This window comes from Oreochromis aureus, linkage group 17 (assembly GCF_013358895.1).
Source record: "Oreochromis aureus strain Israel breed Guangdong linkage group 17, ZZ_aureus, whole genome shotgun sequence".
NCBI lineage: Eukaryota > Metazoa > Chordata > Actinopteri > Cichliformes > Cichlidae > Oreochromis > Oreochromis aureus.
Genome location: NC_052958.1, coordinates 12,920,596 through 12,944,847, shown reverse-complemented (window position 1 = coordinate 12,944,847; position 24,252 = coordinate 12,920,596). Strand labels below are relative to the sequence as shown.

Below are 24,252 nucleotides of genomic sequence, written 5' to 3'. Positions count from 1 at the left end.
TACAGCTTAGTGTAATGTTAAGGTGTTTATTAAAATAGGAAAATTACAAAAGGTTACAAATTTCAGGAAAGATCACCAATATGAAACAAATCACTAACACAAAATAGCAGCTGTTATATTCTACAGTATACAAACATATAAACAGAATGATCAAGGAATAAAAATACTCAAGTATGATATTTACAAAAATTACAATTTGTAATTTACAGAACGTATGAGGCTTTTTATATTAAGGAAAATTAAATAACAGCAACGGCACCTTAAGAGCATTAGTTGTGGTTCATGATCTGCCACATGAGTATTGGTTTTAGCTGTTTAATCAGCCTTTCAGGAAGCTACCTTTCCATAAATTAGCCACTTTACAGACCTTCACTTTGACTGGAAACCTGTGTGAGACTATTAAAGGCCTGCATTCATACAATGATATTGAATACCGTTTGTTTCTTTGCAAGAATTCCCGTGAATCCTGGCCAAATGACTTACTCACTGGTTAGAACATAAAACCCATTGACTTACAGCCAAATATATCATTTTTTTGTGACTCTACTGTACCATTTCCAACATGATATTTGCAGCGGTTATTTTAGAACTGAGAGTTAGAATTTTAGGTTTTAAATGCTGTTGCGACATGCACAAACATCCCCACAGCTACACTGCTGTTGATAGCTGAGAAACACAAGGCCACTTGGGGCATCATTAGGTTAAGTTCTGGTTATTCTAAAGTTGTGGGAATCAGATTCTTGTAAGCAAACCACATATTTACTTTTTCTAATCTGTGTAATGCAAAGTTGAAAGTGTCAAAAGTCAATTATGCTCTAATTTTTCATGTAGGGATGTTTCCCCCCTGATGATTTTGTTCATCTTGTTTATCCCTTTGCATGAAACACGATTAATAACTAACATCAATGTTAAAGAAAAATGTGACTAACATATTCACCTAACAGGCAAAAGATCACTGGTTTGAGCTTGAGATCCCTCGGAGGGTACAGGAAAATGTGTCAAATCAAATATGCACATCCATCCGCTGTAGTGACCCCTTATAAGGGATGAGCCGAAACAATCTTTATTAATATGAGCAAAAACTGGATTAATCATCAACTCTTTTACAATATGTCCAGGTCCCTTTATGAGCTAAAATAAAGTATAGAACAGTGGTTGCAGTAGTTGTGCTACAGCAAGAACATCCCGGGTTCAAATCAACCAGCCTGTACCTGAGTAGGTTTTCGCCGTGTGCTTCAGCTTCCTCCTCCTCCATATTAGGTTAACTGGAGATGCTAAATTGGCTGTAGGTGTGAATGTGAACTTAAATGGTAGTCTGTCTCCTTCACCCCATCTCAACTATCACTGCCTTAAGAAAATACCCCACCTCCTCCTAGATTCAAAATTTCCGTGTGGGCAAAACAATACCATGAAACAAAGTTTGGCCATGTGAGGCATATTGTACCTAATATTCTGCTCTGGTCTGTGTTATTTAAATGCCAGGTTTGCGCCACAGTTATTTAAAGATCTGTAATTCTTCGAAACAAGAAATTATCATCAAAATATCATACGCAATTACGAATTCGTTTTGGAACAGTTTTTTTCATTTAGAAAAATAAATATACATTACTTAAAAGCAAGCAGTCTCTTTAAATATTAAACATACTCAGCACAAATAAGCCAATCTGACATTACCGAGTGACCCAAAAATATTCCAGATCTATAAGACCTATAAATTTATACAGCACAGCGGAAACATAACAAATCTGCAGGTATCCACATACAGAGTCACTTTCCATGAAACAAAAAAAAAAAGAAGTATAAAATATCCTACTGACCACACACAGCCCGCCAGGGGCCACAGTTCCCTCCATACTGGAGACCAAATAGCCATGTTATATTTGGCATGGCTCGTCTTTCTCTCATGCTACAAATATTAGCATAAGATTTGGAGCAGTTTGCTCAGTCCTACTTAGACCCTCTCATGGGGGAAACTAATAGTTACAGCTAACTGGGGAAAAGGTAGTTCAGCTACTGCACATAATTAGCACTGCCAGGCTGAAAGGCTATTTTCTCAAAGGGAACATAATAGGCAGATTACAATGACATTTTCACTCATATATTTTCTTTTCTTGGACACCTTTGGTTGCTGTGATAATCATTAAGCACCTTAATACCAGATAAGTACCTATTTTTGTCATGAAGGCAACATTTATGTCAATCCCCATCGCTTGTGTTTAAGGTAAAAAGACCAGCTCGACACTTAAAAAAAACACTTCTTCTTCTTCTTCTAAAAAAAAAAAAGGTCCCAGTCAATGAAGGCTACCTTAAGTGATAACCACCAGAGAGTTGGGTTCAAGTATATTCCAGGAGATAATACTGAATCACAAGTGTCCTCCTCATTGTCATTGTTTGCATGGCTTCAGAAATTCTGAACATGTCAAAAAACAATTTGCACGCCGTTTATGTGCACAAGACTTTGATTTCGAAAATGGTATCGAGCTTCAACACCGAGATCTCCTCATCTGCAAAATCGAAGAATGGGTGAGAGCCAATTAGATGCATCCAGTCTCCAATTTCTAGTTTATGTCATCTACAGATGGCGACAGATTCCACCATAAAATCCAAACTTGTCACTATCACACAGTCATTTTCTGTATGCCACCCAATAATCCATGTTGGAGAAGTCTTTGTGGCCCAAGTTCCTCTGCCAGCTCTTGCAAGCTATGGTAGTCCCCTGTGGGTTGCTTTTCACACCACTCCATTAGTTTCTTTACACATTCGGGTAAAGTCTGAAGACTTTGTATATCCACCCTGAGTAGAAAGCAACATTAACAAAAAGTGCTGGCTGTGATGAGGCACATTTTGTCCTTTGGATGCTCACACCAATTATGACTTTGCGCTCATGTTCTTGGCAAACCAGTGGGCCACCGTAGTCCCTCTGCAAGAACAAAATAAAGAGAGACTGTGGATTAGCAATAATTACACCAAAGCAAGTCTATAGTAATAATAATACTAATACCAATATAATGCTTAAAATATCAGTTCACCCACAAACAAACATATTTTGCCATTTAAGCCTCAGTGGCTTCAAAAGGCTATTTGGCTCTTTAAAACACCTGCTGCTCAACAAAGGGAACTATTTCTTCAGTAGAAAGTAGTTCCGATAAATGGTGTTTGTTACACAATTGTGGTGAAATGAACCTTTAAGCACTGAGCATTCAGTTCACATGCATGTTGTTTTGCTTCAGGATGCATTTGGCGATTTGAGATCCTTACATCACATACGCCTTCTCCCCTTTTCCCACCAGCACATATTCTGCTTTCCCCGGTGTCTTCTTTGATTTGCGAGCACATGTCGTTGTCCACCATCGGCATGATTACAGTGTTAAGGGCTTCATCGTGTCCAGTATCTGCACAGAGAAGGATACAAAAAAACAATAAGCAACTTGTAAAAGGAACAGTGGTTTTTTGTCATTCAAAAATAACATGGAAAGCAGCATGTGGGTGAAAGAAGGCAGTACTTTTGGTTTCCCCCCATCCATACATGGTGCAGTTGGTGCCTTCAGGGATGCGACAGTCTTTCACGGGAAGATGAATGGTGGATGCACCTTCAGACACAGGGGCAGGACTAGAAACAACAGAAATCATCACAAATAAAAGCCAAAGCATGTTGCACGACTTTTCTTTTTAAATTTAAAGCACTCACAGTATTTTATATCACTGTCTTTTTCTTTAACTAGAAGCATAAATCAGCTGAGACTAGCCACTAACTGAGCACTTACTCTGCTAGCTTCAACATTACTAGGTTGGAGCCGTCTGGGCCACAGATCAGGCGAGAGATTCGTAGTCGTGGTCGGTTTTTAGACTCATCGAGGTGATGCAGACCGACCTGCACGCTGTAATCCCGGAGATCTGGAACGCTGATGATTACAAGAGTCAGTGTAAGACAGAGTCATACAATTTTTTGGAGTCGTACAGTGGATTACAGCCAAACGGTGATTCAACTGACCGGATTCAATAGGAAATCCTGCCCAGATCTAGAGCAGCTTTTCTTTTAAACAAATCTCACAAAACTGTCTTTACAAATATGACTTTTTTTCAGTTCACACATTCCACTGGCTCTTGATGTTTTTCAAAAACACACTTAGTTTTTAAAATAACATTTCCTGGATGCCAAATATGTATTTTTTTCATAGAGAAAAAAGCAAAAAAAAAAAAGGCAAGGCCTCAAGCACCTCGAGGCTCCCCGCTAAATCAAAATATCTGCTAAAAGCTGCTGATCTACACCATATGTATTACTTGCAGCATTGCACATTACTACAGAAAAAAAGGGATCTTTTTTTTTTTTATCAAAGCCAGTGCTACACATGACAGAGACATTGCACAAGGACAATATGATTAGTTCTGACATAAGCAACTGCAGGTTAAACAGCAGTCCAAAACATGCGGTCCCTATCTCAGGTCAAGTCTGTCTGGCAGTATGCTGTGCAGCCTTTAAGCAATTATAGATAGAAACAGCAAAGGAAGTGTTTTTAAAGAAAGAAAGTAAAGTTAAGTCTGAAAAGGGAGAGAAATTACCAGGAGGTGAAGCACTGCTGGTCTGTCAAAACCCAGTTCTCTCTGATTAGTGAGCCACCACACAAATGGACCTTCCTAGGAAAAGGTAATAAGAAAAATGCATCGATCACAGTACGTAGCATAAACGTGGATTAAGGTCTAGGCTTCTAAAGAGCAAAGACTGAAAACCACTTACTGTCTTTGGATGCTTACAACCCAGCTGCCATCTGTACCTCGCACTTGATGTCCTCCAACTATTCTGGTGTTTATGTGCACAAAGCATGATATCTTGGGCCTCGTTTGAACTAAACAAGGAGATATAATTGATACTGTGTGTTAGACAGATGTAGTTTTTTTAACATTTCCAATGGAAAATATTTATTAAAACTTCAAAAGGAAACTATTTGTTCAGTTAGGTAAATATCAACAGACGGACTTGATCTACAGAGAGAGAGAGTTGCAGGGGAAAGGAAGGAGATCAGAGATAAGCACATGAGCAAGAGGACCGTTTTTGGTAAAAAAGAAAAAGAAAAAAAAGACATACTCACTATTTGTCTGAGGAGCCTTTGTAGCTGATTCACCTGATGTAAGTAAAGCAAAGTACAATATCAGCATACACCCCACAGCAGCAGAGAACATACAAAAAATGAAACCTGAGTATATATGACAGCCTTTTATACTTTATAAAGGCTTATCTCTGGATCTAAATCATTGCTGGAGGCTATATTAGTCAGCAACCGCAACAAATAGATTTGCTCAAGACCTTAAAACTTCACGGAAGACGTGTTTTACATTATGGAAAATATTCAATGCAGCTTCACTGAAACCAGCCAAAGAACAAGCAGGGTCCAGTGGCCCAAGTGTGTGTTTTCTCAAACGAAAGTATGGCAACAGACTTTCGCATCTGTTTGCTGTTTGAGCATCGTGTATTCTCTGCCAATTGGACTAAACCACAGCGAACAGATTACGTAAGCCGCCCAGAAAGCTGTGCAAGAAAACAATTATGATATTTTGGTTAAAGTCAGTAAAGGCTACGAAGCTAAATCACTTGTGTTATTTCAATGTACTACACCCACACATCAGCACTTCTTCTGTTCTAAATGTCATTACATGTTCTTTCAGATGTCCCATTTAAACAGTCCCAAAGACTCTGAAAACTTCTTCTTTGTTTGATAAAAAGGAAGTACATTTAGTACCCCTCAGTTTCATAACAAGCTTCTCTGCCTTTAAAGACAGCCATGTTTTTGATTTGCGAGCAATGCTTCTCTCCTGGGTGTTACAGGCTACCTAACACAGCCTTGCTGGTTAGCTTAGCACAAAGTTAAATAGAGACATCACTCATAGGCAGCCTTTAAAGCTATTAAAAGAAGGTAGTGCAGTTGCTCTAATGGCCACTTAAGACAGGTTCAGAAAGCCAATCAATCTGCAAAGTCCAAAGAGGGTACAAAACATGGATGTAGCTTCTGGGTATGACAAATGAACCCAGTACAGAAAGTCATTAGCTAAAAATTTTTAGCCAATAAGCTTGTGGTTTAAGTCAGACCCACCCTTTCTAATCACATCTTTTTTATAACCAAGATGGTAATCACTCATCTTGAGGTTTCAAAAGTGGTCCATCTATTACACTGTGCATGCATACACTCCCATGTTAAATGCCCAACATTTAAGCAGAAAGAAACACGTTTACAGCAAAGAATGAAAATGATTTGATGGCTAATAGCTAACTCTTACACTGACTGTCTGGTGGTGTTTCTTTTGATATATTACCTAAGTTATAAACATTGAATTTATGACTTAAATGTAAGCATTATGAAGGGGTTGGCTGCTACAAATGATGCTGTTTTGCTTTGTTTGGGTTTGGCTGCAGTAAAAGTCACTCGGGTACATAGTTTTTACTTTAAGCTCGTTGTCATTAGCCAAATGATAGCATCTTATTTAATATAGTGAATTACAGATGCGCCTTACAAACCAAGCTAGTGTTAGCTGGCAGCTCTGCAGGTCTCCCTTCTCATCCAAATATCATCACATCCAACATCAAAAAGCCCAAAATGACTATGGCAAAATTAAATATTTGTGGCTTCAAAGCTGTGGCCTCCAAACCACTGGATGATATAATAAACATCCATCTGTTCTGGAAAGTCAACAGTTATATCACACTTGTTTAGTATGTGTGAGTATTTAGTATTAGTATGGATGAGTTTGTGGTCTTGTTGGTCTTTGGCTCTGAAGCATGCATAATCAAAGCTTATCAGATATTGGCACTGACTACACATTTACATACACATATACACAGATATATTTCATTGTCATTCTACTTGGGTAAACACAGATATTATCTACTTACCGAAACTTACATAGGGTAAATGTTTATTTAAGGAACTCACAGTGTTTTAGTTTACAGTAATCCCAGGCCAAGCGGTTATTTGGACTGGTGTAACACCAGGGGCCGTGTCTGTCGCGATCTGGGTTCCTGCAGTAGTTCTTCTCCAGCCCTACATGGGACACCGTAGAGTGAGAATCCCCACTGTAAAACACACAAATACAGATTATCATATCCCATGTGTTATTTTGCAGAAAGCCAAAAACTAACACTGGGTCATATCTCATAAAGGTGTGCACATGTGTACATGGAGTTGCACATATGCTGTCAGGCACATATATTACATAGACACAAAAGTAACTGTGGAATGCCTAGAAAATTCTGACTCTGGCTTTCCTATAATGCAATGAATCCTCAACATTTGCTGCTTAGCCTGTAGAAGGAAACGCAGAGTTTTGTGAAGAGTGCTCATGGGAGTTTGAAAGTATGCGGTCTAAGCATTCAGCAGGGTTCAGACCAGCAGGAGCCACATCCTCTATGGAATGATGCAGTTGTGCTTCTGATTTGTAGGAATTTACTAATCGTGTGTCATCTAAGCCATCCACGATATCCGTAAAAAAACCAGTTACTTGGTAAGAGTTCAGACACGCGCACACAAAAATGATTCTAATCAACCGATAATTTGTTAGGGGGTGAAGACAATTCTACTTCCCAGGAGAATGTTAAACAAGTTGTAGCTCTGAGCATGTTTCCTAGTATGACCCTCAGCCTTGAACAGAGTAGACTCGCTGGCTGCATTCTACGGGAGGGAGCTGATTGGCTTTGATCTACTTTCCTAAGAAAGCACTTCCTGGGGTCAAGGGTCGGCTCTGGAACATGTCCATCTGTCTGTGCCATTTTGGCTTTTAAAATTCCTGTAAATTAAGTAATTCCAACAGGCTGACTTCAGCGTGAAGTAACGGCCTTGGAGCGGGCAGTCTTTCCCCCAGTATGGGTCACTCTGAGAGCACCCTCGGGTTTCCTCTCGTCAGCTAGATGAATAATAATTGGACCCGGTATTGACCCCTGTGGAACCCCTGATTTCCTCTTGCTGTTTGTTTTCAGTGCTTAGCCTCATTCATTTGAAAGGGATTTTCACAAGGCAATGGGAGCTAAGTTGTCAACAAACACTCATCAAGTGAGCTGAAAAGAATGTCAATCTCTCTAGGAAACAGTTGCAGGGTTGCTCAGTACGGCTGAAGTTGCACTGGGAGCCAGCAACAGCAATGCAGCAAAAGTCTTTGCAGAAAAAATTATTTCATTACCTGTTTATGTGATGTGACCAGTCTGCACAGGGAATCCCTGATCGAGTTATGGATAAAGTGCCCCGATACGTCTCTCCATTCTCTTCATAACACTCTGAGATAGAACGGGATAACATTATTCAGATGACCTTGTTAAAGCGCCGAGGATTAGTGAGCCCAGCAGCTCGTTTAACACCTCTTCATGTAGTTGGAATACTCACAAACACAAATTCATGTACTTGCAGAGACAAAGAAAGAATTTGAGTCTATGCTTGTCTTTGTGGTTTGGACCATTTAATATTATGGGCCTCTGTGTAAATGGTGTCTCCCAAATCTCATTATTTCTGGTCTTAAATAGAATCAGAGAAGGATCTTTAGTTGCAAACTGACTGCCTGCTTTGAGACGTGTGGTCTACAAAATGCAAAGCAGAAAAACATGGGAAACGACAACGAGCAGCTATTGCCAAAGTCTGGTGTTGTTGTTCTTGCATGAAATGGAATTCGTTGGGCAGCCTGTTGCCAAGTGGCTCAGTCTTATGAGAGCAGTATTCTTCTACTTTACAAAAGCATGACATCTCTTTTTAAACATCTGTAGTTTGGAATTCGACACGAAATCCCTTAGCAATTGATTGAATGTACTTTGTTATTTACTTTTAAAAGATTCTAGTAATTTCAGAAGAAAAGATTGACACTTTTGCTAATATAAAAACTTTATCATGTATTTCTTTAAACTGATATAAAAAAAGGAGAATTAACAAAGCTGATTTTGGCTTTATGTCAAATGAACCTGGCTTTGAGCCATAACCTTTACTCAACAGTGACAAGACTCTAGGTTGTTTTTACAATACATTTTTTTTTAAAAACTAAATAAACATGAGAGGTTATTCTTGCTGTTACTCCCTTTTTAAACAAAGCAAATAACTGCATTCCTCAAAACACTGAGCTACTTCTCAGAGATAAATTCTCATTGAATTTACCTGCTTTTTGTGTAGCCTCTGCACCACATCTCGGGATGTGGGTGCAATTGGCTATCCTCTGATTAGGGTTTGTAGTGAAGCACCATGGGTAATCTGCACCATCAGGATTACGACAGTAATTCTCTCTGAGGTCTCTATAACACACACACAAACTACAATTTAAATGATGATGCTGATGATGGTGTTGAATGCACAAAACACTCTCACGTACTCCTCTTGACATTCCTGAGAGAAGTGAATCCATGCTGTCAGCAGCTATGAAGCAACCATTACTCACTTGCATTTGTAGTTCTGCGGAAGAAAGGAGTGGCTATGCGGGAACTGGGAGTCCCAGCGCTGACATGTCACACCCTCCGGGGTGACATTCATTGTGCCTCGGTAGTCTGTGCCCTTGCCCTGGGCACAGGAAGTTGTTACTTCAACATCAGAGTCCTCGCTGGGGTCTGAACCTGAAACAGATAAATGTCATTGTAAGGTGGAAGCATGCAAAAAAAGAGAAAGTCACTGAAAAAGCAAACTGTAGTCAGGAATGAGGGAGGAAGAGAAGGAGGGGAATATTAATCCCTACAAGAATGTGTCATGTTTAACCTAGAGGCAGATGATCAAAAACAGTAGCCCTTCCCCCTGCTTGTATAGTAATAGAAACTTACTGTGTGTTCATACCAGTGGTGCCAGACATTCTTTCACGTATGGACATCCACAACAATGAGAAGTTGGTTAACTTGCTGACAGAACAAGTCACAGAGCTCGAAGCCTGATCTTATTTATACCTTTGCTTCAAAATTAAACACTGAAATTAGGATTCTTGTGAATTTCTCTATTGCAGGCCAACTAAAGAAAATGGCAACAAACCCAGTCTGACTTGGTCGATATTATCCACTGGCAAACTATTCCAAACATCTTTAGATGGAATTCTGGTGTTCCGCATAGCAGTGCAGGGGTAGCACTACACAGTGAGCAATTTCCAGATTTCTGTCTTTGTTTCTTTAGCCTTTGACAAATGGGATGGGAGAAGATGGAGGAGGCAAGGGAATGTTTTGAGGTTGAAACGAGAAGGCGGGTGGAAAAGGATTCTTTGGCTTGATGTAATGCATGCCAGTATCTGTGTGCACAGTGTAGTACAGGTCAGTGGTTTTTATCTTTCTAAGGGCAGGCATTGAGGGATACACACATCTGGACAAATGCAGATGCTCGCCGTAAATCACAACCTGTACCGTGAAGTCAATGCGTGTATGTGTCTGACAGAGACAAAGAGAGATGCTCTGTGAGGTTGTGGGTGTGCATATGGGAATATTTCAATGCAAATTCTCCAATGTTGCAACATCTTTTTTGGTTTCCACTGATTTCCTTTTCCCTCTGTCTTTTCAATTATATATAAAGGCAACATGTTATATATACTTGTCCCCATATGGGACAAAACTTAAAAAAAAAAAGTTTAACTAACATTCACAATACAAAAGTGAATAACACACACATACTTTAATTACTGAATTTTATATTTTTTTTATAGGGAGAGAGAGTGGGCGGAACAACACGCAATAAAGGGCCCCGCGTGGACTATAACCCAGGCCCCTGGAGAAGCCTTTGGGCAAATGGTTCATCAGCACAACCCAGTCAGCTATACCTGTCTGTGATAAAATGCACATTCATACCGAGTATCACTCAGATTTCCACCTTCTGCATCTTCAAGGACAGTCATTTTTGATCAGTGAATGACCCTTTAACAGAAGGGTTTCCTTAGTGCAAATCTGGAATCAATAGGAACTGTCAAAGCAAATATCTCTACCAGCTCACTGTTTAACATGTTAGATCCAAGAGCCAACTTCTGGAGGCAACGCAAAGATGCCAAAAACTGCAATTCCTGGGTCCAAAAATGAATCAGTCATAGACATACATGTTAAAATGCTTAACTTCATGTTTACTGCCTGGTGTAAAGCAAAGAAAAAAAAAACTTTATTTATATAATTTTCCCCTTTGTGACAAATATATGGGCCATTTTTTAATATAACTCCATTCATCCATCCATTCTCTTTGGCTCACCGGGGGGATGGGGGCGGTGGCTGTCCCACCTGTCTCAGGGCGAGAGGCAGTGTACACCCTGGACAGGTCGCCAGCGCTGCAGGGCTAACACATAGAGACAGACAACCATTTGCACTCACATTCACACCTATGGGCTATTTAGAGTTACTAATTAACCTAACCCCACTAACTGCATGTCGTTGGACTGGGGCAGGAAGCCAGAGTACCCGGAGAGAAGACCATGCAAACATGAGAAAAACATGCAAACTCCACACAGAAAGACCCCGGCCTGATGGTGGAAGGACCTTCTTGCTGTGAGGCAACGATTCCACCGTGCTGCTCATCTGTTTAAATTGTATAAAGGCTCAAGGTTATGCATTACAAAGGGCTTGGCCGATGTGAGCCACAAACAGGTGCCAACTACACTTCTATCTGTCTGCTAGAGTTTAACTGTGTTTGGGAAGACCTTTTTTTTTAACATAATCTTTATGCAAATATCTGACAACAAATATGTTTTGGAGTGTGCTTACTTGTACTAAAAGACTACAAGAAGTCTGTTCTAAGTATATTGTATTTACCACCAAGAACAAAGATACTACTGTGTCTGTTAGATGCACTCATACGAATGCGCTTTGCTAGCGTAAAACTATGATCTCTTGTCTAATCTTGGTTAGCTGTGGGTAATCATGGCAGATGGCAACAGCCGTAATGTGAAAGTTAAGGCATCAAAACGAGAACCCACCAAAAAAGTGTTACTTTTATGGCCACACAATATAATTCACATCCATCATTCTCATGTTCAACAAATCATCCCTTTACCCAACATGCCCTGTAAGGAAGCATATGCAACTGTTTTGCTCTTTGTGCATTATTTCAGGTCTTTTCTTTAATTTCTCTATAAAATTGCATCATTTTGCAATCAATGTTCACACCACTGAAACAACTTTTAGACTTTCCGATTGCAATGTGCGGTATTTTGGCATAAAAGCCTCTATTGTAGTCCTCCACTTTATAGCCCTAAATGGCTTCAGTAAAACACTTCAGGCTTTGTGAAGTTATAACTGCCCTCTTGCAAACAACCTATTTAATGTCCCTTGCTGAGGTAGAATGACTTGGAGCAAACGCCCACATGAAAACACCATCCGGATAAACAAAAGTCTTCTGAAACTTTGCTGGGGAGAAGGGGACCTTTTTTTTTTTTTAGCTCAGTTGACCACAACTGCTCCAAAGCCACCAAAACCTGTATGTATCAATTCCCTGTTGCACATTTAAACAACTTGCTTGTGGTAAAAACCAAATCCAAAAACCAAAGCTTGCTCAATCATATGTTCACTTCTGAATCCTGTAATACATTCTTACATGTGTGACGAATAAATGCTGCAAGGGTAATGCATTTTGAACCAATATAAAGTCATAAATCTGAGTAAAACAATAATTTGTTGCTCTCAGTTTGTTTGAAGACTTTGTCCTCAAAGCCCTAGCCTCAGATTTGGAGTATATACAGTGCACAATCTCTTACCACACACAGTGATGTTACAGTACTCCCATGGAGTTTTGGGATCCATGGTGTAACACCAAGGACGGAGGCGGTTATTCGGGTTCCTACAGTAGTTGTCCTTTAAATCTTTGTCCCGATACCTGAAAAGGGACAGAGAATGTTAAAAAAAGAAGGGGGATTTAAGTAAGCCATAACAAATCATGAGATCTACCTCTTTTGAGTATTAGCGTCATTTTTTAAGCCTGTGTCATGGGTGTGTGTGGTTGTTATCTGTGAGAAAGATTACTATGTGATCTGCAGCTTACTTCTTGGGCTGGAAGGGGTGTTTGTGAGGCCTTGCCGAGTCCCATCTCTGGCACTCTTTGCCACTCTCTGTATGGTCCATTTTGCCCCGGTAATCCTCCCCGTTACATGTCATGCAGACATCTGTCAACAAAGAAGCAACAGTTATCAAAATGTTTTTTTGCCTATCAAGGAAATCGAAAAAGAATCGTGTCTTTTGGAAAAAAATGAACCACACAACGTATGAATCGCCTTTGGTTTTATTTGTTTAAATCTTTTTTTCTAGTGCTAATACTTCACGGGTCTCACCTTCTGAACACTGTGGTATGCCACACTCCTCAGCTCGTACATTGGGATCTGTGGTGTAGCACCACGGACCACCGGGATCGTTGTTAGGATTCCGACAGAAGTTGTCCCTCAGGTCTTGCGTCGGGTACCTATCTGGATAAAACCTACAGGGGTGTAGACACACATAACTGAAACTGTTACCTGATACTGCAAGCTGTATAAATACATTTCTGGGAGTACTTGCACACTTGGCTGCTCTGGTTTTGTTTACAGTACCACACCTGCATGCTTGTGCTCTCAGTAACAACCCAAATAATTTCAAAAGGCATTTACATTACGGTGTATGCCTCCGCTCTGTGAAATACGATAGCAAGACCCGGTTACATTTTACATCCTCTCGCAACAATCTTATGCAAATAAGGCATCAATATGCCTCCTTTTGCCAGATTTGCACGTTTTGCACAATCGCCTTACTGACTCCAACCACATCTCCCCTCCTTCAAGTATGAAGCAGCGAGACTGTCACAGCACAGCAATCTCCAATAGCACAGAACACCGTTATGCACCACTTGGAGCATCCCATGCAGGTCTATTGCTGGCAGCCCTTTGAACATGTTTAAACCTAATCCCTCTTTGTCAACGGCTCCACGTAGTGAACAAGACTTTATGAAACAGAACCTGGACCGTCCAAGCAAATGGTCTGTACTTTACGGGGATTCCCATACTAAATGGACAGTGTGGGAAATTTGTGTTCTTTCGTGGCAAGACGACCAAAAGCCGGTATGTCAGCAACTCCCTGATACATGCCGACCACTATCCCCCCTCCCACCCAGGGAGACATTGAAGCAAGGCAGAAGAAAAAGTGAAAAGAAACAAGTGAAGAGACTGACTACAGCATACACAAAAAGCTTAATGGAGTGAGCAAAAGGGCTTGAGTTCATTGTTTAACTGATGATGTAAGAAACAACTTGCAGGAACTATTTAAAAAAAGTACAGGAAAAAGACACAGAGGCCACCCTCCCTTTAGCAGCTTGTCTGAAAACTACCTCAGGCAATGACTCTTAAGGGAGTCTGCTCTGCTTTCCCCTTTGTGCCCAGAGGCTTATGCAAGATTTCTCTAATAATGTACAACATCAGTCAGCCCAGAGGTGGAAGAAATCGCAGGCATCCGACTTAGTCAAGAGAAACAGAGTGCAAAGGAGAATGAAAGGGAGGACCATTAAAGCGAATAGTTTTACCTACATGTGTCAAAATATAACAGCCCATACACCAAGTTCTCACTTATGCATGTAGCCCAAACTAAAACAAAAACACTTGTTCCCCTCCAAAGCAGCAGTTTCCACGGGCCAAAACTCACATCTGCTGGGTGTAAATCAAAAGCTCAATAGACTGTATCTCGATCATAATACAATATCCTTAATTTATAAATGGAATTACAAGGTTGCTCACTTTGCAAAAAGAAAGAAAAGTCTGCATCTGCTGAAGCTCCGTAAAAAGGACCCAGCATGGGAGCAACTTAGTCATAATGATGTTGTGCTAACAGATGTTGACCAGTTATTCATCTCCTTGCCAAAATCTGTTCCCAGCGGAGCACAGGCAGACACTATGTGCACATGCTTCATTCTCGGGGACGACTAAACATATTGGCTTGATTTGGGATAACACTCAAGATGAAATCTAGACCTGAAGTAACTGCTGCAAAATGTCTATCAATACCCACACCTGATGGAACAATGTTGTGATTTAGTACTAGAGCATCCGAAGAATAAAGCAGTCGGAGATTAAAGCAAGCAGACCAAGACACAATTTATCTTCGTGCATAAATAATTACTGCTGGAAACAAGGTTCAACAGGAAACTCTGTGCCGATAGGAAATGATATAAAATTAAAGAAATTTGCTACTTCAGAGAGGGTATGAGAACTCAGTCTCATCTTTTGAATATGGCTACAGCTTAGTCTGGCTTGGCCTGACGCTATCCAAATGTGACAACATCTGTGAACCAGCACATCTACGCCTACAGTATTGCTCATTAATTAATAATCAAATCAACCATGCACAGCTGTATTTTTCTGTTTCCAATCTTTATGGTAAACAACTCACTGGTTTAATTTTTTCTTTTTATGGAAGCGCTGTAGAAACCTTTCACCGGCTCTGCCTCTATGTAGTCACAAGACTATGCAGTCTTGTGAAAAACTAACTACACTCCACGATTAAGTAGGTTGTAGAACCACCTTTAGCAACAACAACTCTGTATAACTTTATCAGTCTCTCACATTGTTGTGGAGGAATTTTGGCTCACCCTTCTTTACAGTGTTGCTTCACTTCATTGAGGTTTGCGGTTTATGTACTGCTCTCTTAAGGTCTCGGCCACAGCATTTCAATCAGGTTGAGGTCTGGACTTTGACTGGGCCATGGCAACACCTTGATTTTTTTTTTCTTTTTCAGCTATTCTGTTGTAGATTTGTTGCTGTGCTTTAGATTGTTGTCCTGTTGCAGTTTCAGACAAGCATTAGCTTTCATACAGATGGTCTCACATTTGACTCTTGAATACTTTGATATACTGAGAAGTTCATAGCTGAGTCACTGACTGCAAGGTGCCTAGGTGCTGTGGCTTCAAGAGCCCCCATCATCACCACCATTCTGCTTGATAGCTGGTATGAGGTTTTGTTGCTAATATGCTGAGTTTGCCAAACGTGGCACTGTGCGTTTTAGACAAAGTCTCCTTTTTGGTCTTATGTGTTCAACGGATGCCTTTTCAGAAGTCTAGTTGTTTGTTCAGATGCCCCTTTGCAAAACCAAAGCTGTGCTGGCATGTTCTTTTTAGAAAGAAGAAGAGGCTTTCCCTTGCAACCCTTCCAAACAAGCCAAACTTGTTCAGTCTTTCTGTAATAGCACTATCGTGAAATTTATCATTTAACATGCTGTGAATAGGTCTACTGTTAGCCAACTGCTAATGCATACTTTTACCCATTTCAGCCAAACACTTTTTTTACACTCACTGGTTTCATCGGTTTCCATATGATTAGCTAACAATTTTAGCTGCTAGCCATACTTGTTCAGTCTTTCTGTAATAGCACTATGATGAAATTTTATCATTTAACATGCTAACTGAGGCCTATTAATTTCTACTTTGTGGATAGGTCTACTGTTAGCCAACTGCTAATGCATACTTTATCCATTTCAGCCAAAGACTATTTTCTAGACTCACTGGTGTTATCAGTTTCCATATGATTAGCTAACAATTTTAGCTGCCAAATGATTAGCTAACAATTTTAGCTACCACATTTGACACTGTTTATCCATACTGTTAAATAAATGTTTTAGAAAATAGAAAAATAGTTCCCTTTTTTGGAATAATTTATCTCTGTGCAGTTCTAAGCGTGGTGCTGATCTTTTTTTCCCCTATGTTTTGAAAGAAACATTTTACTAAGATGCTAAATATTTTCCATTAAAGAAAATCATAAATCAAAGCTGTAACTGTGTGTGTGCCTGTAGCTGAGAGCGCTCACTGACATCCCATTGGAAAAATTAGCAGAAAAACAAAAGAAAGTCCCTAGGGGTACAGATAAATGATTGCAATATTATCTAATATTATTAATACGAAGAGAAATATTCCATTTCATTCTCCACGCTTGGCTGGACATCAGTGCACATTTCTTTCTGAGCCTTGGTTCAAACACTAAATATAGATAACAGGTGGAAGTCCCTTTCCGGGAAGGGAACCTCCTGAGAAATCACCCCTGCCCCACACTGATCAGTCAAGCGTGAAAATAATAGTTACCTGAAACTCAAATGGTGCGTGGTTCATTATGGTGGTAATTCTCACACAGCGGGATAGTCCCATGTTAGGTAACCCCACAGTGGCACTAAATCTCCCTTAAGTAAGCTCCCTGTGACCCTCCGAAAGTCAAAACGGTAGAAGTCCCCTTCTAACTGAGAAGGGGACTGGGACCATGTGCCAAATAAACAATGACAAAGGATTCCTAATGTGAATAACTGCTCAGTAATATTGTGGCTTTGTGAGCTCAGCTGGACATCAGACAGAACACGACTTCAGTCAATAAATCTTTGCACCTTCTTTCTTTCATTTTTACCTCCATTCTACTTTTTTTCACACTGCACTTCTTCAAACAGTTATTATTACCCCCACCCCCACCCCGCCGCCTTAGCTGCAGTTAAAATATCTTATAACTAACGAGCACCACTAATGAGGCCCTGGCACAGAACCATCTTTGCAAATTCACTGAGCTTGCCTCGCTGTGCCTGGGAGAAAACATCTTCGGGGATACACCTGATGGTCTAGAGTGCTCCAAGAAAAATAAACAGCCCCACCGGGGAGGAGGTGGCTACATGTGTTGAAAGAAATCTGACTTAACTCTGGATAAACGTTCAACTGTCTCTGAGCCTCCGCCTTCTCTTAACCCCAGAGGTGCAAGGGGATGAACTGAACATCAATAAATCAGCTGCCGAGGCCTGTTCAGTGTCAGACACAGAGAAGGAGCATCCAGGAAGGTGGTGGAAGCATGGAGATTAGAGACGCAAGCTTTGAAGCCTGTTGTTTCAAATCTACAAGAATCTGGTAAGGGGAAGTGAATGATTAACATGTTCTCTTCCTTAAAAAAACCCCTCTGGTGTACAGCTGAGTAAGGCATCACAAGTAACTCTTCTTCCTCGAACAAGATCTGAATGGAAAAATGCACTTGGGATTGTCTTTCCTGTGTAAAAGAAAAGTCGAGCAAAGAGAATTGGAGCATCCCAATTATAGCCTAAATCACATAAGCCAAAATGACGCTTATAACGAGTTACCAGGTTGGTCCGAGATGGGGCTGCGCTGCTCGCTTACCCTTGCATTTCCTTCTCTGTATCTGTGATTGCTCACCAATAAAGGCATAAATAAAAAAAGAGAGATGACTTACGTGTGCTCATTGATGTTATTATCTGACCAAGCTTGGCAAGTGATATTTGACTTTGTCCATGACCTCCTTCCTCTGTAGTTGTCCATGGCGCCAATGATACACTCCCTTATGTAATCTAAATAACAGCAAAGGCATAAAAAAGTATATGTGTTAATTAACACATAAATCCTGCAATTAAAAGTTAATTTGCCTTTACAGCCTTGACCTCCTGGAATTTATTTTCCCATATATGGTACATTTTGTATTTTTGTTTTTTCACAGCCAGCATTTAGTAGGTCCCAGCTTGTGTGTTATTCCCTAAACAGACGACTCCCTAAAGTTCATTAAATGTCACCGGGGGGAGCTTTTGTAAATTCTGTAGCGCAGTCTAAAGTGCTAGATTCCATAGCTGACTCTTGAGAGAGCTTTGCGCTCTGAGTGTAAGCAATGATTTTTTTGTTGTTTATATTCCACTTAAGTCCTTGACGTGCTTTTGCATGCGACTTTCCCCGCTGGGGTGATTAAACAGCGGGGGGTGAGGAGAGCCGGTTCCTTTTATTGCATCAACAGAGAAACCAAAGACTTAAAAAACTGAGGAGCAATCAGCAATTACACATTTGGCCCGCGTAAATACCTCTCCGCACCTGAATGTTCTCATGAGAAAAAAACGAAAAAACAAAAGCGAATTCCATCAAGTTATTTTTGGGGCTTTGCCATTTACCTTTTTTTTCGTATAAAGTAAAGTTGATGTTGGCCTGCTTCTGCACATTGTTGGTGAAACGGTCAAAAGGAAGCAAGTGGCATTTCTTGCTGTGCCGCTGAAAGTTAAAGGCTCTGAAAAACACCCAGGAAGTAGTTGAGAGATAAACAACTGATAAAACAAGAAAAATGTGTAAATACCAGGAGGAGAACAAGAGGATTGAGGAAACATGGTTATAAAGAAACCATGTGCGGGAAATCAGATAAACACAGAAACAAAATATAATTCACCTGCAGTTGAAGTTTTTCTTCACTTTGCATTTCCGGGCACAGCGTTCCTCTGAATTGCTGGTTCGTATCAATGGGAGCTGAGGACAGTCTGTGCAAACGAGCATGTGGCTTTCAGTCTTTTCATACCTCTGTAATAACTGACGAGACTTTCTGCAGCAACCTGCAAAACACAAGGACACAACATGAGAGGTGCACCTGTTAAAACATCCATTAGATCGGACGATAAGCCCGTTTACGCCAAGGTTCACCTCATATGGGAGTTGCTCTCTAGTTTTTGACATCTTTTTAACCTGTTTGAAGCATCCTCATTTAAAAGCCAAGGCTTTTAATTTAAAATGACAACATTTCATAGTTATCATCTGCCTGAAACCTTAACCTTAACCCTAGATGAAATCACTGCTCATCTTTTGGATTTTAAGAGGTTAAATATCATTAATATCACCATAAAAGTTGCATATCTGACTTGTAAACCAATTTTGTTTTATTGTTGGACTTTGATAATATATAGCTGGCAACTACTTTTGCCCCAGAGATTTTTTTCAGGGTCTTCTGATATGACTGCACGTAAGCCTTAAACGTTGGCGTCTTTGTGAACATTGTATAAGTGCTGGCTGGCAAGAACTGAGTTAATCAGTGGTCAGTCTGGGAACCCATCAGTCCATCATCAGGAGTCATCAGTCTGATCACCCCTGGGAACAACACAATTTTAGGGCTCCCAGTATAGTCAGAATAATTATAAAAAATAAATAAATAAATAAATAATCATGCTAGTTTCTGATTCTTTGTCTACATTGAATATTTACCTGCCTGCAACCAAGGTCCACTTCAAGGTGATGCTCAGTACTGCTTGGACTACAAGCAGAAAACACAAAGCTTCTAGCACCACATATTTTGTTCTGCACCTGAAGAAGTTACAGATATCTTCGCACGAGAATGCACAATGCTGCTTATAAGACATTGAGGTGGCATTGCTCTTTGAAGCCATTAGCATTTAAAGCCTCACTCCACTCAGAGGAGAGTATTTTTATATGATTTCTTGCCTATTACTCTTTCTTTCCTGAGCAAATATCCTTTTCCTCTCAAGGGGTATTAATAGCATTTGGGCCGTCCTGGTAATCGGATGGATCACAAATTGTGCATGCCAATTTGTAACCACTGTTTTTGATGTGGGCCAGGGGTCTTGGTTTCTATACTGCATCTTCATTAACAAAGTATAAAACACTAGTCATGCACTGCTCCAATATTAGTGCTGTTGTTAAGGAGCTACTGCCAAGAACTTAAGTTTTCTCATGGTGTCACCATTAGGATATCAGGCAGTGTGACTGCTGGTTTCAGCGAGTTGGCATCAAACACAGGGAGAAAAGATGAAATTATTTCCCCATCATCCAGTAAACTGGGTGGCCAGCTGATGATGAAAACATCCTTCAAAAATAGTTTGCTTCAAGCTTCATGTTTGCTGGCACGTCAGCATCCACACACTGAAGTGTTTTGTGCAAGTCCGGAGCTGTTCCAAGCTCAGCTGTTCTGCAATTCTTTAGATAAAATGCGCGGCTTCAGCTGAAGTAACAGGTAAAGCAGGTTATGTGTCAGGTTAAAAAATCGGTACGAAAAGTGGCCGGAAGCAAAGCCCTGCCTCAGTCTGAGGTGCTTTAAATAAGCAGATTGGGCAGCCAAAAGAACAGAACCAACGGGGGGTGGGGCAGATCTTGTTTCATAGGAAAACTTTAACATCACTCATAATTTCTACAATATAGTAAATTTTTATGTATCAAATTTTATGCATAGTCTCTCAGCTATTGGCAATTGGCTGGATGCTCATGTGGAAAAATGGAAACGTTTCAAATACATAATTCATTCTTGCTTTATTTATAGGCATTTGTTGAGAGCTTTTTCCTAGAAAGAAGTACATCAAAAGCAAATTCTACCATCGGAACAATGTGGCATGATGCATATGAGCTCCAACTGGGTTCAAAAGCAGGACAAAACCATATTTTAAAGCCTAAATCCCCCTAGTGATGCAAATCATTCATTTTTACGCACTGGAAAAAGTTAAGATCCCGTCTTTCAGCGGTATGAAACCTTTCTGTAAAAGACTCATCTGAACATCTTTAGATGGGTTGTGTGTCTGCTCACAATAGTTTCGAGTTTACAATTAAGAGCAAGTGCAACATAAATCACACCGGAAGATCTCATGCTACTGAATTACAGCTACACGCTCCTGTGCCAAGATCCGACACATGACGCTGTGTGTGTACTTAGGATATTGTAAACTGTGGAGCGTTTAGAGGCTCCTCGTGGTTGAAAATGGTTTTCTGGGAGGACGTGTTATTAATGTTTTTGGGCTCCACTGGACCACATCTGGCACTCATCACAGTGTTGTTCCAGCCCTGATGTCTGGCCAGGCTGCTCAATTAGATTTCACTTAGTCTCTTCCTCTCCTTGCACTCAGCCTTCTGCTATCTCCAAATCCTAAACATTTGCTGAGGTTGAAGATTATAATAAAAGGTGCTCAGTGAGTGAAAGACATCAGATTTAATAAGAAGAGGCAGCTACAGGTTAGAGGAACAGCTTGGAGTATCTAGTCGAGCTTGAAAAATGCAGATAGCTAAGGTGAAATGCCGACACTCGACCTCAGAAACTTCCACTTAGGTGCCCTTGAGCAAAGAATTTAACTCTCAGCTGGATAAGCGTTTTAGTCACGCTTTCCTATGTAACAATACCTCACTTTGTAATAATAATAATCATTATAAAAAACATAAATGTTAGGACAGTGCAGAAGAAAATCTGTATTACATGAACAACAGGAAAGTAACAGGTTAAAGGTGCGCCTCTGTCTGGGAATTACGCAGACATTACATCTGCTTCAGAGAGCGCAAAATGTGGTAGTGGGCTCAGCAGCCAGATGTTACCCCCTCCACACACACACACACACACACACACACACACACACACACACACACACACACACACACACACACACACCTCCCCTCCCTCACACGTTTACGCGCACACACCTTTTCCATCTCTCTATCGGGAGAAACGCACGAAAAGGCCAGCCCAGGTCCGGGGCGCGGATTACTTTCCCCTCACCTCCGGGCCGGTCAGATGTCAGGGTCGGCACCCCTGGAGGTGGTAACTACGGATTCAGTGGTGTCAGCGGGGCGGATGTGACTCTGGACATCCACCAGATAATCAGCGCACGGTGAATATAGGGGCAGCCCGCACGGAGCTCGTTCACAAGACCGGTTGTCGTGTGTAAACCCCAGGCTGTCTGGCATCCTCTCTATTGCTGGCATCAGCCCAACAGACACAGGAGTGTCTATTACTAAAAGGACCACGACCTATATAAAAGATTTTCATGACAAAGCAGCAGAATTATTCCAAAAAAGTGCGCTGGAACGGGTCTGGAGCTGGAATTTAGAACCGTGCACGTTCAATGTGGAGGCAGAAACTTGTAGATCCTAATTACAAAAACTTTAATCACACCAATCTGAACCCTTGAGCTATTTGCTGTCAGAGCAGCAGGTAAAGTGAAAAGGGTGATGGTTTCATTCAAAGTCTTAAAGCTCGCAAAAGTTATAAAAAGTTGATTCCTTCTAAAAAAAAAAACCCCAGCAACAAATAAACAAACCAAAAAACAACAACGAAAGTCATTATTATTTTCTCAAGAACTTTTCCAAAGGAGGTCTGTGATCAAGGTCATTCAATAGCACGCAGTGTCATGGTGTGCAATTAAAAACTGATTTTTTGTACAAAACGAAGTGCAGCTACAAACTTCAAGCAAAAATCACGACTGTCAGAATCCCTTAAAATGACTTAGAATTTCTCCACCTTTCCCATTTCTAACTTTTAATTTTTCCCTGCAAGTTTCTTTACTCTCTCTAATTAATTCTCAATTTCTCTATTCATTTCTTACTCGAAAGCATAAAAAGCAGAGACGGAAAACAATTAGATTTCAGCCAGTTCGTGCAGATATTTATCATCCACTGGAACCGTTCAAGTCCTACCTGTTTCCACAATAGTGAGCAGAACACAGAGCAAAGCATGATAAATCCAAACGTATGTCCTCATGGTTAAAGACTTGGGAGCAGGTTAGAATCCGGATTAAGTGAGCAACGCACTCGGAGCTTGTTTGAAGTTCTGAGTGGCTGATGGTGAGCAGAAGACTTATCTTCCTCACACAGATGTCACCTTCTCAAAAACCCACACGTCCTCGGGTCAACCCCCTTTTTCTCAAGTTTGTACTATCAGCGTCTCTCCCCACTGCTGTCAAGCGCAGCAGGGCAAATAGCACGACTTCCGGTTAATCATTTCAAGTTAAAATCAGATGCCGTTCTTTTTCTTTTTTTTCAATTTTAAACGGAAGCAATGGATTACATTTATTCTACTGTCAACCAATACATAAGGAAAAGAAAAACGAATTAATGTTACATATAATCCGTTTTTGGCAACTCATTTGGTGGTTGCTGTGTAGAATTTAACCTTTAACTTTAAAAAGAAGTTTATAAATTGTAAAGAAATAACTTAATATTGCTTTATAGATCTGCTGTTAATCTGCTATCGACATGCAGGATGCAGTCTATTTTTATTTATTTATAAGTTCATCATATAAACTACTTATTACTCGACTACATTAAACTCATTTATTAACAGGTTTTTAGTAGTTAAATTGAAATACTTTATGCATCATTTCCAAAAACAGACAGCTCACTAACCTTTGCACTTGGACCATCTGCTGCTGAGAAATCCGTGACTGCAACTAATTATGATCTAACACTACTCTGCATAGCCAAGGTGAGGACCTTTATTCATGACCTATGGCTAAATAGTTGTAATTAAGGTAAAAGATAAAATGATACTCGGTAGCTGTTCACCCTTTTACATCAGTGCAGCACTGAGGCTGAAGTGGCCATAGTGTGCTGTCTTGAGGCCATGCAAAAACAATTAAAGGACCTTTATTGGTCTGGTGATCATGAGGCAAGAGCTTTTTCTTGAAAGATCCCCTTTTCTGTCCCTCCTCACTTGCCTCAGTGTGGCTCAGCCAAAAAGGCAGATGGGATTCTTTACATGTTGCGCCAAAGAGATCTTGGCGCAAGGTATTGATTGCATCCTCTGTGGATTAGCCAGTTGCAAAATACCTAATGTAGGACCAGACACAGT

The 24,252-nt window shown here is 40.4% G+C and overlaps 1 protein-coding gene across 2 annotated transcripts; it reads right to left on the bottom strand.

Moving 5' to 3' along the window:
- Positions 1-12: 12 nt before the first annotated feature.
- On the bottom strand, positions 13-23,315 carry hgfa (hepatocyte growth factor a). Of its 2 annotated transcripts, none has more exons than XM_039601408.1 (18): positions 23,100-23,315; positions 19,093-19,252; positions 18,824-18,936; positions 18,124-18,238; positions 13,228-13,370; positions 12,942-13,062; positions 12,658-12,776; positions 9,397-9,568; positions 9,120-9,271; positions 8,164-8,257; positions 6,924-7,063; positions 5,088-5,120; positions 4,736-4,844; positions 4,561-4,635; positions 3,765-3,902; positions 3,504-3,610; positions 3,259-3,392; positions 13-2,920 (listed from the first exon to the last, which is right to left on the bottom strand). In XM_039601408.1, the coding sequence occupies exons 1-18, from the start codon at positions 23,161-23,163 to the stop codon at positions 2,753-2,755; spliced, it is 2,157 nt and encodes a 718-aa protein (XP_039457342.1). In that variant the 5' UTR covers positions 23,164-23,315; the 3' UTR covers positions 13-2,752. The 2 variants fall into 2 exon arrangements, with proteins under 2 accessions (XP_039457342.1, XP_031614576.1); XM_031758716.2 differs by having other exon boundaries at positions 9,120-9,253.
- Between the last annotated feature and the right edge of the window lie 937 nt (positions 23,316-24,252).

Bases quoted from the DNA above. Each gene is read 5' to 3' on its own strand.
- hgfa (XM_039601408.1), bottom strand. From the start codon at position 23,163: ATGAGGACATACGTTTGGATTTATCATGCTTTGCTCTGTGTTCTGCTC. The intron at 18,937-19,092 runs GTGAATTATATT...GGTGTTTTTCAG, and splicing joins AAGAAAAACTTCAACTGCAG to AGCCTTTAACTTTCAGCGGC. The intron at 18,239-18,823 runs GTAAATGGCAAA...GCTGTTATTTAG, and splicing joins TACTTTATACGAAAAAAAAG to ATTACATAAGGGAGTGTATC.